The sequence below is a fragment of the Geospiza fortis genome, unplaced genomic scaffold (assembly GCF_000277835.1).
Source record: "Geospiza fortis unplaced genomic scaffold, GeoFor_1.0 scaffold325, whole genome shotgun sequence".
Classification (NCBI taxonomy): Eukaryota; Metazoa; Chordata; class Aves; order Passeriformes; family Thraupidae; genus Geospiza; species Geospiza fortis.
Window position 1 is genome coordinate 585,393 of NW_005054427.1, and position 15,781 is coordinate 601,173.

Consider the following 15,781-nt stretch of genomic DNA (forward strand, 5'->3'; position numbering starts at 1 on the left):
GAACTTCTTACAGTCTTGAGCAGTGTCAAAGATTTTTGGAGCTTCACCTCCTGTCAAACTGTGGATGAGACCAATCTTTAAAGTAATGTGTTTTAAACAATGTATTGGACTTCTGATAACACTTTTATGTTGAATAGTGATAGGTCAGGGCATCCTTCCAACAGGTGGTTGTGGAGAGAGAAAATAACGAGCAACTGAAAAAATAAATGGCATATCTCAGGAGAGAGGAGATCTGCTTTTTGTATGTAGCCCCCTTTGTTACAGGATGTCAACCTCATGCTGTAACATCATAGTTGACCCATTGCCAAAATAAGATTAAACAGTCTTAGCCTTAAAGGCGTTACAAGCATGAAGTGGCTTTGGGGAATGATGTAATTAAAATATGCATAATACTATGTAAAAATCATCATGTCAGTAAAACACAGACAACTCTTAATCCCCGCCAACTTTTATAATTAAATCTTGGATATCAGAATATATTGTATGTCTGTGTAGTTTTGATTTATGTTTTTCCTTTTTCCTTCCAGAGCTGATGTTAGATGTAATTTTGGTTCTAATATTTTATTTTGGGGGTTGTTGTTTCCGTGTTTGTTTGATTTGCATTGTAGGGGTTGTGTAGGGATTACAGGAGGGTGAGGGTGGGTAGACAGGAGGGTTGTTTCTTTTTTTTGTTTGTTTTGTTGATTTTCCACAGTGAAGCAGTAGCTTTTCCTAAACATAGAGGCTGTGCATCGATAAGAGAGTGGTTAGCCATTCAGCATTCAAGCCTGTGGATGAATCATAAGCAGAAATATTTTTCTTCCTCTATCAGACATTTTAGACTTCTAGCCTAAAAGCCAGCTAGGTCGTCAGAAGACAAACAGCAGCTTTTGACTTCCTTGTGATCTATGAGCTTAAGTAGCTGTTTGGAGTTGTGATGATGTCTGCATCTGTCTACTACTCCACTTTGTTGTTTCTCTGAAACTGTGAATTTTCTGCAAAACTGACTGCTTTTTAAATAAAGCTTTGTATCTCTGTGGAGATGTGCGTGCTGTGGGGGAGAGTGTGAGACAATCACTTGCTTTTCTCACTGGAAGCAAGAGCCAGAAAGGCTATGTTTTCAATTCAGCTGTGCAAATACCTCTACTCTGGCAGTGCAAAATTGCTCAGAGCTTGGAGATCAAACTCAGTTTTTGTGAAATTGGACTGAACCGGGCAGAGAAGGCTGATGACCTTAAGATTCCTTGTCTAGCTCTCTGCTGTCAGTTTAGGATGACACGGGTGTTCCAGAGGTCTGTGCTTTCTCTTTCAGTCACATATGAAAGTCTTACATGTCAAAGAGCGTCTCTGATAACACTAGCAGGCCAAGTCTGGGCAAGTGAAGCAGGTCTTCCAGCCTGTGTGTGATGGAGAAGAGGATATGGTGTGGTCTGAAGCACTGCTCTGTCCACTGCAGTTTGTAATAATAATGTGGCAGTCCCCATATGGAAATCTGATCCTTGAAAACTTTGTGTGGAATTGGGAGCAGGTGGAATTTAAGGCAAAGTCATTTTTCATGCAATATAACATCTTCTCACAAGTTCATGAATTGATTTCATTAAACAATGAAGAATGAAACTTGAATGGTGATCATAATACTGAAACAAATCTAAACCTCAACTTTAGACTGTTGAGGTTTAAGACTTCTGTCAAAGTTTACTTCACTCACTACCCATGGCTGCATTCAAAGATTTCCCAGATGGTGGTGGCTGCTCTAGAGTGTCTTTCTAAGAGTTCACATGAGAGGTCCTGTCTTTGCCCTGCCCTTTCACGAGTGACAGTCATTTAGTCTTGCCCAACTGCATGTCCCAGTTCAAGACAGTGTGTGACTCAGAGTACCATGCGGGATCAGCATAGTAATGGTGGCATGAAATGTGTAGCTCTGAGTGCTATATGGCTGTTCATGTAGTCAAACCTATTAAGGCTAGCTCTGATTTAATTGCTGTTCTAAATCTGCTTTAGAGAACAGATCTTCTTCAGTTACCAGCGTAGGGTAGCTTCAAAAAATGTTCTCCTTAGTATCATTCTGTAATTCTATTATTCCTTCATAGAGTGAAAAAAACAGGAACAGAATTTCCTGAGAATCCTCAACAAGAGATTAGAGAAACTTAAAAGAAAAACACTTCTAGAAATCTTGTTCTTTCTTTAAATCAACATTAGGCTCCTGGAGATTTCTGATCTAGATCATCTGGCAACAGCAGGCTTCTACATCAATGATGGTGTGCTGGAGTCAGCAGCTTCCTGGAGTTTCTTCTGTTTTGTAATACAAACATAGTTTTTTTTTTCTCAGTGGCTCGGTACTTTTCCCATCTTCAAACTTGTACTTAACAAGATGAGTAATTCTTCATACTACTGTGTTTAGTTGGTGCTTTCAAAATCCAAAGCAGTGTCATGAAACCAAGTTTTGTTTTAAATTTTTTTTTTTAAACAAACTTAAGGATAGAATATATATAGAAAAAAAGTGAATATTGACAAATAATGTAGATTGTAAGAAACTACGAATTGTCTCAACTGCAGAACAAAGAAAAAATATTCAACAAGCATATGGGAGGAGAAAACCAGAAACCATTGCTTTTGCCCAGTAATCCCCAGTGCATGTATTTGTCAAAAATCCAGCAGTCCTCACTGGTAAGGTGCTACCTTTTACTTACTGATGTGCTGAAATGTGTACATTTGTGTGACAATTTAAGATTTAATTAATCTTAAATTACATTTCTTGCCTCTTCTAGGTTTTCTTCAAATGTTATTCTAGATGGCATAAGAAGCAGTTATATACTTAGGTCGGGCAGAGTTAAAAGCTGATTTCCCCCACCACAGCAAACAGGCTACTCTTTACTGTAAATTGTCTTGAACTGAACCCCCATCATCTCTTTGTTTTTCAGTGGGCAGTTTGCTGTAGTGAAAAAATGCCGTGAGAAAAGTACCGGCCTGCAGTTTGCAGCAAAATTCATCAAGAAAAGGAGAACGAAGTCCAGCCGTCGTGGAGTGAGCCGGGAAGATATCGAGCGAGAAGTTGGAATACTGAAAGAGATTCGGCATCCCAATGTGATAACGCTTCATGACGTCTATGAGAATAAAACAGATGTCATTCTCATTCTGGAGCTGTAAGTAACTCTAGAGACCCACGGACTTGTAGGACAATATTTGTTTCTTTTGTTTTTAAAAACAAACACTTTGAGAATTGCAGTGATTCAATGGAAGTTCCTTATCACCCCAAAAGAAAATAGGTAATAGCCTTAGAAATCTTTGGTTTTTAGTCAGTGTTATAGTTTCCTGATTTCCACGCATATTTTTCACTCTGAATGCACTACAAAGTCTTTTTTAAAAAAATCAGCATATTTAGGATTTCTTTTTTTCTGCTTTTTACTTTAATGTTGATGTTATGGATCCAAAAGAATGGCCTGGAACTAAATATAATGATTTGAAGATCAGAGCACAGGAAAATAGAGATTCTAAGTAGAGAGTAGTTTAGGAAATTTCACTGTGTTTTGTGTTGGTGTAAAATGGCCTCAGTGAATGCCTTTTCTCATTTTCTAACCCACATAGAACAGAATTTTCCCACAGGTTTCTCTTGTTAAAACGAGAACTGAACTTCCACACTGTTTCATACTGTTATACTGGTTTAGTTCCCAATTTTTCATCCGATGTCATTGCTAATAGATTGAGCTAAATATGTCAGCAGAAGCTACTTCTCCATTTTTTAAAGTCTGGCTTTTTCTTCCTCAAAGACTGCAATTGTAGGAGTTAAGCCTTAGTCACGTGTTAAGAGTGGTGCTGCTGGAATGTGCATATCTTTACACAGATGGCATGCCTGGCACTTTTTTATTGCCATACCTGCTCGGTATCAGTTAACCATACTGTACAGTAAGAAATTCATGCATGCAGGAGTCTTGGGCAGCACTTGTGTCTTTTTGTGGGCTGTCCATGTGTTTTTTCTTGTGCAGGTTTTGTCTTCCTGTTTACTAGCTTTGATAAATGGTATTTCCACTTTATAAGGGTACTTCAGTGTTGCATGGTTTCAGTAACATGTATATTTACAGTACAGATTTGAAAAGAAAACTAGGATGTAGCTTTTGGAGTTCCATTTTTTCCTATGGTCTATATATGAATGATACTATTTTGTTATGCTTATGCAAACATATTTTTACGCTTCTAGTCCAGCATGTGATATTTTATTGTAATAGTTGTAGTCTGGCTTGGTTTTTTAGTTCCAGTTGTATACACTTGCATTAGTTTGACAAATGTGGATAATTTAAATAAGTTTTTTTTTTTCCAAACTAAATTATCATCTCGTATAAAGTAAAAGTTCCTTATATTCTTACTATTTCTGGGTTTTGTTCAGAATTCTTTGAAGTGTGATGTGAATACACAGCAAAATTAGTGTGATGTTTCTTCCTCTCCCTACTTGATGCTAACTCTCATGTTCTCTTGCTCTACAACTTTGCTGTCAGAGGATTGCTGCTTCTGCAGCTGCTTCTGCTCTGAACTCTGTGCAGATGAAGTCAGGCCAGTGTCTGTACTCGGAAGCTGTGAGGGAGACTTGGTAATCACAGCAGTGGTAGGAGGAATGGGACTACCCCACCCACCCCCACTTCAGGCATGGAATGGGAGCTCTTTTGGCAGCAAGGTTGCTCTGTGTGGGTATCAGTGTGTAACCACCACTGTCCATTGAACAGAAGAATGACTATCTGCGTATTTCATAAGCTTGATGTCATGAAGCTCAGCAAATTATTTGTATTGCAATTTAGGTAATTGTTTTGCGAGGTGAGCAATCCCTATATAGTTTCAATCTGAGATTTTTTTTTTTTCACTTTTCCAAACTGCTTTGTGAGTCTTTCAATTGAAGAAGTGCTGTTTTGGATACCCCAAAGGTAATGCATTTATTTATTTAGACAGTCAAAGAAGAAAAGATGATGTTAGCAATCCCTTTGTAAACTTGAATATGCTAACTGCTACAAAGTTTTGTAGTTCTCAAAATCACTGTGATGTTACATAAAGCTATTGAATAGACAGGATTGTCATTTTAATTGCATGCTTAGACATTAAATATGTAATCCTTTTTCTCTAATGTTCTAATATTCACATTTTGCCTAGGGGCCTACCCTCTTGACAGTCTTTGTTCTTATAGAGCAATTTCATATGAACAGAAATAAAGCTGAAATCTCATTAAATAACCTGTTTCTCTATCTTCAGAATCTACCCTACGTGTCCATTTTCCATTTTGATTAGAACATAGTGTATTTCCTGGCTCTTGTGTTCTGTTCTGACTACAATTATGAGGCAGTATATCACACAGAGACACAATTTTGTATAATTGAGCAACCACAGCTGCCCTTCTGTTGCCATATGTCAACATGCACAGTCCCAGGGTGACAGGGTCTATGGCCTGTTCACTATTGATTTTTATTTTCTGCTTCAGCAAGAGGTTTGCATACGGCCTCCTAAACATTTTTCTGCCTTACTAATTGGCAGTTTCTCAGAGGTGAGCAATTGACTGAACAAGGGGGAATGGCATCACATTGAAAAATGGCATACTCAGACTGGTTATTAGGAAGAAATTCTTAACTGTGAGGGTGGTGAGGCGCTGGAGCAGGTTGCCCAGAGAAGTTCTGGATCTCCATTCCTGGAAGAGCTCAAGGCCAGGTTGGATGGGGCTCTGAGCAACTGGTCTAGTGGGAGGTGACCCTGCTCATGGCTGGGGAGTTGGAGCTTGATGATCTTTAAGGTCCCTTCCAGCACAAACCATTCTCTGATTCTATTCAAGGTCATGATTTATATGCAGGAATATGTGGGCAGTTGGTTAATTATTGCAGTGGCCAAGTAGGTCCTCACAGCACCGAATAGAAAACAGAGCTACTTTATCCACATAGGTGTTTGGAAGTTTTTATTTGAACTACTTTATATCAGGAAACTGATTTACAAAAAAAAAAAAAAAGCAAGTTCTACAAAATATTTAATTTATGAAACTTTTAAAACGAAATCTTTCCTTAAAAGATTCAGCAGCCAGGGACAAGCATGAAATATCCTTGAAGAAGCTTACTTTATTGCAGTCTTTTGGTATATTTAGAGCATTCAGACATATTTTCATAACTCTAGCTCTTAGTGAAAAATGTCTCCTTTCTTGACTTGGAAATAACCTTTTAAATTCCCACTCTGTGGACTTTTACATCATCTTGAAAGGAATGTTATGCATATTACATACAAACTGGAAGCCACTGTCTCATCTAACTTAAAACCTGAATAGCTTTCTTTTTTTGCTTTTATCACACAAATAATTGAATTAGTCTGAATTTTTTGGACTAATTTTACATTTTTCTATCCAGCTGCAGCTATTACAGTCTGTTATATATTAGCTGTACTAAGCTATTTCTAGTGAGCTCTGCTGAAGCCATCATTTTTTCAGATTTCACAGACTAGAAAACACAGATGTCTCTACAGTAATAATTATTTTCTTTCCTCAAGCATGTTTTGCACCTACTTGGTTCCCCTTTTCCTGGCCTTGGATGCATAATTTCTCTCTTCCATTTTATTTTCTCTTCCATTTTATTAGGTCTTTAATATAGACTGCAGATATAAAATATACTCAGTTTGTGATTCTTTGTGGAGCCTTGGTTATGGTTTCATGCTGCAACACAAAAAATAAATATTTTCATCCTATATTGTACAGTAGTTCCTCAAAATTCACAAAAGGAATGCAGATGGTCTGTTTTGTAAAAATGGCTTGATAGCAATACCTGACTCCTTTTACTTGGTAGTGTGGAGTTAGGTATTCATACTTTTCTCTGCAAAAAGCATAACTTCATTTCTGAATTTGAAATCTTGATTTAAGATGGTTATCTCTTCTAGCATGGTTCTGAGTGACAATTATCTGTTTTATAAATTTTTTAAAATAGAAAGTTTTGAAAGTATTAGAAGCATTTGTGCATTAAATGCTAGGATTTATACTTCATTTGAAAGCATAAACTTTATTTTCGGCTTAGTCCTGTATCTCACACTGTCTCTGACTTTCTGCTTTGGTGGTAGCTTCATATTGTTAATCAAAACAGAACAGTGCAAGAAGAGGATGATACATCCTTGTGTAAAAAATTATGACAATTTCATTAATTGATCATTGAAGAGCAAATAAGAGCAAGTAACTCTGAACTCTTTAAATTCCTCTTCTATCTTATTGGGGCTTAAATTTAACTTTTTACAATTATGCTCAGGAAGAGACTTAAAGCCTGTCTTCCAGAGAAGCTTGAAGTCTTCACAGGGCTTCCTTAATTTTTACTTGTCTTTTGATAGAAATACCTCTGAGATTTTTGTAAATTTTACCCATAAGTAAATGAGAAAGTTATTATCAAGTGGCTTTGCATTGCAATTTCAGAGGAGGATTAAATATTTGGTGCTTCTGACATGTAGCATGCAGTTAGCAAACCCTGTGACACCAATTTGTAGATCTTGTGTCGCCTTTGGATTTCAAAATCCTAAATTCCAGGCCCACAGATAGATGCACAGAGAATATGTAGGCAGGTTGGAACAAAGGCTTGACAGGGCTGACAGGACAGACTCGAGAGCTGGTGTGACTCTGCCACACAGTGAGCAGGTCTCAAAGGGAGAACTGGTTTCTGTGTGCTGCAGTCCCTCAGCTAAATCACTGCCCCTCCTGTTTGCTAAACCTGAATGCTTCTCATTTATTAATCTGAATGTTGTAGATGAGATCGAAATACTAAGGTACTCTGCTGGGCCAAGGTAACCACCTGCTGTATGCAGACTTTGGGCACTTCAGGAATTTCGGTGATGGAAACCTAAATACCAGAGGTGTTTGAGTGCAGAAAAGATTCACAGGAGTGCTCATGCCCTCTCCCACTCACCCAACCCCCCCTTAGTGGGACTTAACTGCTTAAATTATAGTCCAGGTTTTGGTGCGTGTGTTCTGGCTGACCATTGAGGCCAATGCTTCTTGTTCAGTATAATTGAAGAATTTAGGCACACTAAAGAGAGGATTTTATGACAGTTGATGTCTCTAATGGAAGCTAGACAAATGAAAATGAAAAGGCGTGGTGATACTGGATCGTGTCTTCATTTTTCTGGTAGCTAGATACAGAAAAATTTAAGTGCAATGTTGTTCAGCCGGTAGGTAATTTAATGAGCTAGCAGCCCTGCTCTGCTGTTTCAAAATGTTTGATACACTTTGTACTTCTGAGGAGTGGGTTGGTAACTGCACAATTCATAAAGGCAGTGAAATGAAGTGGATGCAAACCCCCTTATTCTTGCGTAAAGCAGAATAATAATATATGAGTCTAGTCTTGGGCTGACAACTGCATAACTGGATGTCATAAAATACACCGGTGACCACAGAATCCCTAGGGAAAACATTTCTTTTACAAGTTGACAGAATAAATGTTTGGACTAGAGAAGAATTCAGGTAATTTATCAAATTGCATCTGTTTTAAAACTGGAATAAATTGATGGCATGCTTCTTTAACTTAGTTTATGTTGTTTTGAAATCTAAGCAAGATAAATGTTCCTTCAAGGGATTTGGGTCTAGATTTTAGGGTTCATTTGTAGATTTTAAAATTCATTAGAAATCCTTAGATAATCATTAATTATCATTTAGGTGCTGTTGCATAATAAGCAGTGTGACCATAGCATATGACTGAGTCATTACGAGGTGACCATGCTGACTTTGAAGGTTAATTGATTCTAAGTTCCCTGAGTAGGTTCCCATAATGACTTCCTCTGAGATCTGACGATAGTTCTGTTTCATAGTTAAGAAAGCCTGGCAACTTGCAAAAGCACTATACAGAAATCCTTTTTCCATGGGCGTGATGTATTTTATTTCCCAGAGGGAGGTGTGTGGGTTGCAATCACATCTGTCAACCTTCCTTTGGGGAGGCTGGGAAATGCTTTTACCACTATTGCGTTTTGTAAGAAAGAACACAGTCAGCTGAGAGCTTTAATTTACATCTCTCATTTCAGGAAAGATAGCACTTCTGCCTAGAAGTATCAGTGAAATAACACATACCAGCTTTGCTCTTAGTGAAAATGTTTATACAAAATACTTCTAAAAACATGTGCTCTGCTACTTTAAAACAATATAAAAAGTTGTGTTAGAATGATGAAATAGATTTTCTCAGCCCTTATGACTTTCTGTGTTATAACATGGTCAATAATGCATTACAATTAGGTGGAATTAAGATGTGACTGCCACAAAGCACAAATTCTTATTTTATTGAGCATGATATTTGAACAGCACATTATGACTGCAAAATTATTATTAAATTTAAATGTAAACAGAAACGTTTTATGCAGGCACATTAATGAATTAAAGCTTTAGAGGAAAACAGTATGTGAACAAGAACAGGGAGGCTTTGCAGCCATAAAGAAATTTAGCTGTGACTTGACTTGTAATTAAGTTTCTCTGTTAAGAGGTTGCCATCCATCCTTTATGAACTGGCATTTTGGCATTTAGAGTTGTCTTAGGGCACAAAGAACTGATCAGGAAGCTGTCTGGTAATTCCTACCAGCAAACTGAGAAATTGAAGAGAGAGAAGCTCTGTGCTTCTTGGAGATACCAGGTAGAGATACTCCAAAGTCCTCTACAGGAAGATGGACTAGTGCTTGGTGAACCTCTTGCCTCTGCTTCCTTCAGGAAGAACCTTTATCCACTTGGTGGTTGGGGGCAGCAGTCTTTTAGATGTTGGTTGTGTGGGCCCCTCTGTAGAGGCCCAAAGGAGCCTTTGTGTGGCCTTTGGGCCTCTAAAGAGGCTGGGAGCCAGTTTGTGTGGCTTGGGAAACCCTTGCAATGGTCTGGTTTCAGTCAGATTTCAGCGGAGTGTTTGTGCATCAGCATCCCCAAAGCCAATTTAGAAACAAAGGCCCGTTGTAATGGAGGTGGAAGCAGTGTGCTTCTTGGTAGAAGATGATGTTCATAAAGACCAGTCAAAGGGGCTGATGTATGAAATTACTTGTGCCTTCTTCTTTAGATTAACACTGGTTCTGTATGTGAGATGGGATATCCACATTGGTGGAATAGGGCTCTCTCCTTGCTTCTGGCTCCACTTTGAAGGTGACTCTGGTTTACAAAAACATGCAGTGTTTATGTATTGTGGGACTCTTGTTACACTGGCTGAGGCACAGGACTAGACTTGACAGCCCAACAGCATTTTAGGAGGCTTGTGAAGGCTGCAATATCTTACACAGCCAGTGTCTTTACTGGCTTCTTCTAACCCATTTCTTCATCTGTGATATCTGGAAGTCTAGTCAAGATCCTCTAGTTATTCTACACATATAATCCAATTACAAAATCTGTGAAACTGGGCTCTACTGATAAATCTGAGGACATTGTATTTCAGCCAATTAACTGTGGAAATCAAACTTATAAAGTATGTTGAGTGTAGACCTGTATTAACCCTCCACGACTCACTTGAAGATTGCCCTGCAGCGATAGCATGGGTTTTTTATGGCCATGATAGCACAGCTTAACATCAGATATTCCTGAGTCAGCAAAAGGGTAAGGAATAAGCAGTCTCCTGACAAGCATGAAGAGGAAGCTGAAAAATGCAACATCCCATGGGGTCACTGCCTTATATTTGTGAGAAGGGCCTCCTTTGGAGGTTGCATGGTGCAGAGGAGCCAGGCATTTCTGAGCTTCCAGGTGAAGTTCCTTATGCATGCTAGTATAACCTTTTACTTATCATTGCTATAAAAACCCTTTTCCCTCATGCTTTATGTCTCTACCATAAGTAAGCAGCAGGAGCAGCTAGATGGGCACTGTGCTTGCCAGCTATGGCAGCACCCCAGGGGAGAGCACGGCTCCCAGAGCTCGCCCCCACAGCTGAGGAGTTACCAGCAGGAGAATTCACAACGGCCCCCTCTCTGAGGTGATCCCACGCAGGATCTCCTCCTAGACATCAGGAGTGAGATGTGTAACATGAGGGGGCACACCAGAGTCCCACAGACCAGGGGTACAGCTGCTTCTGGAACAACACTTTGAGTTCATTACAGCTCGTCCCTCCTCACTCGCCTACTCGTTCAGCAAGGGCTGCCAAGTCACTTAGGGTAACAGTGCTTAAGCATCACAGAAGCACACAACAGATTGCAAAAATCTACCACTTTTGCTAATGAACTTTCAGTTTTAAAGAAGAAAAAAAAAGCATTTCAAGCCTTTTGCCTTCTCTGGCCCTCAGTTTTGAGATTTGCAAGCACTAGGTATATCACCTGTGAAACACAGATAATGTTTTATTGCACACAATTATAAGGCTTATGGTGTGTCATTAAAGAAAGGTCATTACAATTAATCTGTGGCAAAGACAGAATAATAGTACTCAGCAGTATAGAATCAGAATAATTGCAGATAAGAAGAAAATGAAGAGGCTCTTTCCATTTTACACAAATGCAGGTATCTTGAAAAGTTGCAAACTTTAGGAATTAAATCTTTTTTGAGGGGTCTATATGGAATGTGTATAATAAGTGATAATCATAGATGATTATTAAGTTTTACAGACTGCATGTCTTTAAAATGCCAAGAGGAGTTAAGAGCAAGCTTTGCCAGCCATGAAGCATAACACCACCTGTGTGACACTGTCACAGTCTGTTTTAGACTGCAGGGTGGACAGCACAGTGCTTGGAGAGGCCACGGCTGCAAATGCCTGCCTGAGTACTTCTCTTGTATTTGTGATGGCTGATGAAAGGTTTAAGCACCAGCAGGAGATTTTGCTGTTTTTCGGGGTTTCCAGCTGCTTAAAAAGTGGGCCCAGATGCAGTGTTTTGGTGCAGTCTTACAAGCTCTTCCTCAGCTGAGGATCCATCTTCTCTGGTTCCCTAAACTGTGAAAGCTAGCCCAGTGCCAAACCACACTGAGTGCCTGCACTTGATGGGCTTTGATGGGGCAGTAGCCACAGTGAGTCTGCCTGCTCCATGTGGCAAGGCTGTGCTGCAGTTTACAGCCACTCAACAACTGCAGCCAACATCCTCTTGTAAACATGGGGAAGCAAGCTTCACGTGATGCTAAGGCCTTTAGCCCAGTAATTGGAAATGAATGTGACCGTTCAGTGCAGTGCTGCAGAGATACAGACATTAGCCTGAATTTTTTCTTTTTTTCTTTTTTTTTTTTTTTTTCAGTCAGAAGCAAACAATGAGAGAATATGCGTGTCCATTTGGAAGACACCTCTGACCAGTCTCTGTAAAATAACAAGTTGGATTTAATCATTAGGAATTCCGTTTTAATGTCTCTACAACAACAAAGAAAATCATTAAAATTACCTCTCGTCCTTACAGTCTATAATTCTTATATTTTAATGGCACTTTGTTTCAATAATTGCTTTCATGCAGAAAATACTACAACACAAATAATACCCAAAACAATACTCTCATTATTGTCTAGGCAGCTCAATGAAAGCTTCAAGAACTCATTAAAATACACTTTTCATGCAATTTGCATTACAATAATGCAGATTAAGTCCCTGAAAAAGTAGACATGATAAAGAAGTCAAATGTATTTCAAGAAATTTATCCAAACTATTTACCCGTTGTTATATGTTAATCACCACCTCATGTTTCATAATCAGAGCTTTAAATCATGAACAGATTATTTTCTTTTCCTGCAGAAAAGCAATAAAAATTAGAGCGCACTTTCTGAATTTGTGTTAGTATCGTTACAAGGAAAAACACAGGAGATATTATGACCATTTTTGCAATCTCTAAGACTTTTCTAAGTAGTACCCTTGCTTTCACAGATGGGAAAAGTAGTTTGCCACAGTGGGCAAACTACTGTGTCCTTCAGCTGAAACGTGTCTGTTATTTGGGAATAGCTGTAGTTCTATCACTTCAGTGTCTCTTCGTGCTGTTGGCTGGGTTAAGAGCTACTTGACTGAGCTGAGAAGAGGATCATCTTCTCTTTATTCCTCTCTCTCTCAAATGCAAAAATCCAGATGTGCTTATGTACTCTGTCTTAGCTCTTTTCTTTCTGCTGGGGGGTTAGAACACTTGCTGGAAACAGTCTTAAGGACATTTCAATGTAGAAAAGGTTTCACCATGTTAGAGTACAATATAGCAATATAGGTGCTGCCTGTAATACAGTATTTCAAAACCAGAATCTATTTTCAGAAGTTGGATGCTCTAGGGAATTAAGAAACTAAAAGTAGGACAGCTGCCAATAAATATTTCAATATAAGATTTAAAATTTTTATTTTTCAGTAAGGGTGTAGAAATCTGGTATTTTACTGATATGAGCCAATTCATGTTTTATTTTCTAGATAATGTCATGTCCCATTGTGTTGGTATGTTTTGAGTCTTGTTACTTCATATTTAATGGTATTCTTTTAAATGTGCATACAGAGAATAGGAGGCTTTTACTTCATTTAAATTACTGTTAACTATGTTTTTTCGGGTTTTCTAAACTTTTTTTTTGTCTGAAAGTAAGACTGTTTTTACTGTATTCTTTTCAGGGGAAGGGAGGGAGCTACTAACTCTTTTGGGTATTGAATTAAGTATTTTTCATCATTTTTTCTGATATTTGAAACATTTAAAGCATCTGGATCCTTTTCAAAGCTCTTCAAGGTTTGAGGATAGCTATACTAAAAGGAACCCATTGGTTAAAGCAAACTTGTCAATAACTCTGCTTCTACTCTCCAAGTGTTGCAGGTGGGGAGCTCTTCGACTTCTTAGCTGAGAAAGAATCTCTCACGGAGGAGGAAGCCACAGAATTTCTCAAACAGATACTTAATGGTGTTCAGTATCTCCACTCTCTGCAAATTGCCCACTTTGATCTTAAGGTGTGTGGAACAGATAAAAACTTAAACTGTAATCAACATCCATTGAAGTCCTTTGTAATTCTAGCCACAAATCAGTCATCATGAAGATCTTGGCCATGGTTTTGTTTTGCTAGCTTATGTAGACAGGGAGAAGCTCAGCCATTGGAAAGAAGTTACTGAACTGTAAATAGTTCCCGTCTGGGAAATGTTTCTTCAGGGGAAATGGCACCTTCTGATGAAATTAAACCATTCTGAAAAAACAAACCTGAAATAAAAATGAGGACTATGATATTTTTTTTCCATTGTGAATGGGATCTGGGTGAAACATTCTGACCTAGATGCCTTCTTCAACTGTGGGTTTTTTTAGGTGCTTAATTGAAACTGCACTGAGTTAAGTGCAAGGATTTTTGTGGAGCAGGCAGCAAATTTCCACTGATGTCTTTTTCCCTTCTTGGGGCTTTTTTGTTGGTTTTCAGAAAAGTTGTTAATTGCATCCTTTTGATAATAAAAGCAGAGCTTTTTGTATCTAAGCTGAGCAACTGCTTTTAAATGTTTCAATTTCAGCACATTTTCCCCCAGAAGTTGTTATTTTTCAAAGGTAGACAACTAAACATCTCAGAAGTCTCCTGAAGTGGGCAGCTATGTCTGTAAGAGAAAAAGGAGGCATGATTATTTCATTACAATTGAAATGTCGTTCTGAAAGGGGAATGAGGTAGGGAAGGGAATGGATTTCAGTGTAAGCATACCTTTTCCAGTTTCATCCTCATCACCTGGGTAATATATTTGGTCTTTGTATGACAGTCAGCAAGAGAAAAAATTTGTAAAGCTAGAAAGAATTTTATTTCTTAGAGTATGATATGTGAATTTTTGCCAATCTGTTTGTAATTGAACAAGTCATCCTTGGATACCAAAACTTTGTGCATTAAAGTAGGCAGCAATGTGCAGACCAAAAAAAAGTATGGAACAGAAATGCAGAAATTACAGTTGCACTTATCAGGTCCTGTGATTGGGAAAAAAAGGTAAAAGAAGGGTGATGATGAAGATCTGTCCTTAATGACTCTAGAAGCCCCTAACACTCTGAACAGGATGGATGTAGCTACAGGACCTCTTCAGAGCACACCAGCTTATGGACATAAGAGGACATGGTGACTGAGTAGCTGGTTCTGTATGCTCATTAAAGTGATGCAGTGTAGAGACAGCCCCCTTTGCTGATAATCCTGGCATTTCATCTTCTTTGTTCTGGCCTTGCAGATCTTTGGTGTAAAGAAATGTGAAGTCCATATTTCAAAATTAGCTAGAAAAGACAGGAGAACCTGCTCTTTTTCCTTCCTTTTAAGTATGTTGAGCCTCAACATCTGTGAGCTGGACCACTCCAGAAGTTTCCCTGGAAGATCCAAAGGCAACAAGATACACCTTCCTGATTGCTTATGTGGTGTGAAAGAAACCTCTTTCAGGGACTAATGTAAACCAAACCCAGTAATTAGTTGATAGGGTTTTATTTCCTGCATGCTCCCAGCAGTGCTGGAATGGCTGTAGCACAGGGTCTGTGATCTTTACTGGGGGACAGTGTGTTTCACTAAGGGTCAGTCCACATGAAAACTGCAACTGTGGTATCTACAAGAAGTAAAATCTTGGCCTTGTGGAAATCATAGCGCTTCAACATCAACATGGAATCCTAATTTACTGTAGTTACTTAAAGCATATGTTAGATCATAATAGGAAAAGTCAGGATTTTTCTGCCTAAAATACAATTTAAGTGTCTAACAGAGGTAAAAATGAATGTTCAGTGATGAAGAACACTTGTCCACAGTTTGTACCTATATGTAATCTCTCTTTCTCTCCCCCCTTCCTCATTCTCAAAGCCTGAAAACATAATGCTGTTGGACAGGAATGTACCAAAGCCTCGAATCAAGATTATTGACTTTGGTTTAGCACACAAAATTGACTTTGGAAATGAATTCAAAAATATCTTCGGAACACCAGAGTTTGTTGGTGAGAAAACTGTTGTTTCTTCAAACTATTCTTTT

The 15,781-nt window shown here is 38.5% G+C and overlaps 1 protein-coding gene across 1 annotated transcript in view; it reads left to right on the forward strand.

The window, feature by feature from the left end:
• DAPK1 (death associated protein kinase 1) overlaps positions 1-15,781 on the forward strand; it is a 60,501-nt gene that overhangs the window by 12,801 nt on the left and 31,919 nt on the right. Inside the window, exons 2-4 of the mRNA XM_005426891.2 lie at positions 2,901-3,122; positions 13,637-13,775; positions 15,617-15,746. Coding sequence (XP_005426948.1) covers positions 2,901-3,122; positions 13,637-13,775; positions 15,617-15,746 — 491 coding nt within the window. The remainder of the gene's footprint in view (positions 1-2,900; positions 3,123-13,636; positions 13,776-15,616; positions 15,747-15,781) is intronic.